The sequence below is a fragment of the Gymnoscopelus braueri genome (assembly GCF_963280865.1).
Source record: "Gymnoscopelus braueri genome assembly, chromosome: 21".
Taxonomy (NCBI): Eukaryota; Metazoa; Chordata; class Actinopteri; order Myctophiformes; family Myctophidae; genus Gymnoscopelus; species Gymnoscopelus braueri.
The window spans coordinates 41,338,613-41,342,294 of record NC_137623.1 but is presented as its reverse complement, the minus strand read 5'-3'; the positions used below and the strand labels follow the sequence as shown (position 1 = coordinate 41,342,294).

At 47.9% G+C, this 3,682-nt stretch overlaps 1 protein-coding gene across 1 annotated transcript; it reads left to right on the top strand.

Moving 5' to 3' along the window:
• Window positions 1–1,638: 1,638 nt before the first annotated feature.
• On the top strand, window positions 1,639–3,231 carry LOC308077007 (importin subunit alpha-3-like; the record flags this gene model as incomplete). The annotated part of the gene is made up of 1 exon (XM_080417536.1): window positions 1,639–3,231. The coding sequence occupies one exon, from the start codon at window positions 1,639–1,641 to the stop codon at window positions 3,229–3,231; it is 1,593 nt and encodes a 530-aa protein (XP_080273662.1).
• Between the last annotated feature and the right edge of the window lie 451 nt (window positions 3,232–3,682).

Sequence of the window (3,682 nt, the reverse complement as noted above, 5' to 3'; positions counted from 1 at the left end):
CCTCACCACCACACCACAAAAAGAAAGAAAAGTGTTATACTTAAAAGTTTCAGGGTTAGGCCTTCAAACCAAGCACTATTAAACATTCTTTATTTAGAAAAGAAGGAGATGAACCTGTCAGGTTCAGCGGTGGGAAAAGTACTCAAATGTTTTACTTAAGTAAAAGTATCAATACTGCAATGTAGAAGTACTCTGTTACAAGTCAAAGTCCGGAATTAAACATTTACTTGAGTAAAAGTACAAAAGTATTGGTATCAAAATGTACTTAAAGTACCAAAAGTAAAAGTACTAAAATGTTTGAAAATAGCAGATCTACAAGCTCACAACGCGTCGCGATGTGCTGCATAGGCTGCAAGATACTAATAGTTCTTTGAGCACAATGACATACAATAGGGATAAAAACACAGCAATTCAAATAATTAAAATCAACAGAAACAAACTGTACAATTAAAACTCAGAAAAAAAAACAGCAGACACATAACACACAAAGTGTGCGTGCGTGCGTGCGTGCGTGCGTGCGTGCGTGCGTGCGTGCGTGCGTGCGTGCGTGCGTGCGTGCGTGCGTGCGTGCGAGAGCGTGTGTGTCTGTGTACATTTGTGTTAGTCTAAGACCCTCGCATCAACAAGAGTGTATTTTATGTTTTGCAGTGATTATGCTGGAGAGGACAGACCAAACCTCATGCTGATGCTCAGGAAGACTCTTGGGAGAAGATTTTGACATTTCTGTATCAGACCTCAGTCCAAGCTGTGAAGCCGCACGCACGCACGCACGCACGCACGCACGCACGCACGCACGCACGCACGCACGCACGCACGCACGCACGCACGCACGCACGCACGCACGCACGCACGCACGCACACACACACACACACACACACACACACACACACACACACACACACACACACACACACACACACACACACACACACACACACACACACACACACACACACACACACACAGGCCTTTTAAGTTGTTAATAGGATTAGCCTAACATTTTTCTGAAGAGGGGATACATGTTAAATTATATTGGGCTATACAGTCATTGTATATTACAACGCAACATTTATTTAACTATAGGTTCGGTTTGGGCCGCTACCCGGCCTTCGCATCTAGAGTCCGGGCCGCTTTGCGGTCCTCACATCTATGTTGCCGAGCTCCATAATACTGGAGCTGACTGATTTGTTTGAACCTGATGCCATGACACATTTAGGTTAGACAACACACTCCATATTTGAGCTTAGCTGCAATGGGAAGTCCTTATATGGTTATGGCCGAGTCATGGTGACCTGGGCCGCCCGTCCGCCGACCGGCCCATTGGCTAATTTTAATATAGGATTATAGGATTGTCTGGGCTGGGCTGGGCTGGGCTGGGGTTCCTACGGCGTTCAATTTGCCATACAAAGAGATCAACAGGCATCTGCTTCTCTGATTGGTCAACCCAACCCATCGGCTTTGCAGATTGGCTGAGCTTTGCATGATGTTTGTGCCGCCATACTAATAAAAGTCTTTAAGATAGCAGGGGAGGCTGCCCTGCTACTGAAAACCAAAAAGGTTGAGAAAAGGCAAGTAGCTCACTAGGTGGCTTAATTACATTGAGAGGTATTGGTTGAACACAAGTCAAGATCACAGTCATGGCTGATAACGCGAAACTGGACAATCAGCGGCTGAGGAATTTCAAGAACACAGGTCGTGATTTGGAGACTATGAGAAGACAGAGGACTGAGTTGCAAGTGGAACTCCGCAAGATCAAAAGAGATGAACACCTTCTCAAGAGGAGGAATGTGCCCCATGAGGACATCTATTATGACCCTGATGCTGATGGCGATTTACACTTGCAAAACACCTCTCTTGAAGCAATAGTACAAAATGCCACTAGTGACAACCAGGGTGTGCAGCTAAATGCTCTTCAAGCTGCCAGGAAGTTGCTATCTAGGCAAAATAACCCTCCCATAGATGACCTGATCAAGTCTGGGATCATTTCCGTTCTGGTGCACTGCCTTGAGAGAGATAACAACCCCCCTCTCCAGTATGAGGCAGCCTGGGCATTGACCAACATAGCGGGAGGTACCTCAGAACAGACCGAAGCTGTGGTCCAGTCCAATGCTATACCACTGTTGTTGAAGCTGCTTGACTCTCCTCACCAACATGTGTGTGAGCAGGCTGTCTGGGCCCTGGGCAACATCATAGGTGATGGTCCCCAGTGCAGAGACTATCTGATCAGCTTGGGTGTCGTCAAGCCCCTGCTATCATTCATCAGTTCCTCCATTCCCGTCACATTTCTCCGCAATGTCACCTGGGTTATGGCCAACCTCTGCTACCACAAGGACACCGACCCGCCCATGGAGACTATTCAGGATATACTGCCGGCTTTCTGTGTGCTGATCCAGCACACTGATTGCAGCATCCTGGTGGACACTGTATGGGCTCTGTCCTACCTGACAGATACTGCAGATGAGCTGATCCAGATTGTCATTGACTGCGGCATCGTTCCTCACCTGGTACCACTGCTGTGTCACCCGAAGGTCAAAGTTCAGATGGCTGCACAGAGGGCAGTGGGGAACATCGTGACCGGTACGGATGAACAGACCCAGGTTGTGCTCGACTGCGATGCCCTCAGTCACATCCCCGCTCTCCTCACACACCCCAAGGAGAAGATAAACAAGGAGGCAATGTGGTTTCTCTCCAACATCACAGCGGGCAACCAGCAGCAGGTGCAGGCGGTCATTGATGCTAAGCTTGTACCCATGATCATCCACCTGCTTGACAAGGGAGGCTTTGGTATTCAGAAGGAAGCAGCCTGGACCATCACCAACGTGACAACAAGGGGGAGCATAAACCAGGTGGCGCACCTGATTGAGAAGAAGGTGATCCCTCCATTCTGCAACCTGCTGACGGTGAAGGACGACCAGGTGGTGCAGGTGGTCCTGGACGGCCTCAACAACATCCTCAAGATGGCCGACGACGAGGCTGAATTCATTGCAAACCACATTGAAGAGTATGGCGGTTTGGAGAAGATGGAACAGCTGAGGAACCATGAAAACGAGGACATCTCTGAACTGGCCAATGAAATTATCGATGAGTTCTTCCCATCTGACGATGCTACCGCAGCAGCCGTTTTCAGATCATATGGAAGCCAGTCTGGATATTCCACATTTGGGAGTGATGACGTCTTCCATGCCCACCATTCGCAGGGGATGGCTGCCAGAACCCATTCGGGGCAATGACGCCATAATGGTGATGTCAGTCATCTCCATATTTGGGCACACAAACACACACACACACACACACACACACACACACACACACACACACACACACACACACACACACACACACACACACACACACACACACACACACACACACGCACACACAACAGACATGCACACACAACAGACATGCTATAAACAGATACATTCCTGGAATTTATAGTTTGAATTAGGGCAATGCCTGTTGGCACGCATGCCCCTCCGGTTATGCAATACCCACTGGAAACCTTATCAGAGTACATGTTGAGTCCATTGTCAGAGAGTACTTAGTGCAGTAGCCATTAGGTACTGCACCAAGTGTGAGCTTGTGTGAGCAAGTGTGTTCTCATTGTTTTGGAAAATGTGATGTATTTTTTTTTGCAAAACATGTGACATGATGAACACAGTAACTTCCATTAAACATTTT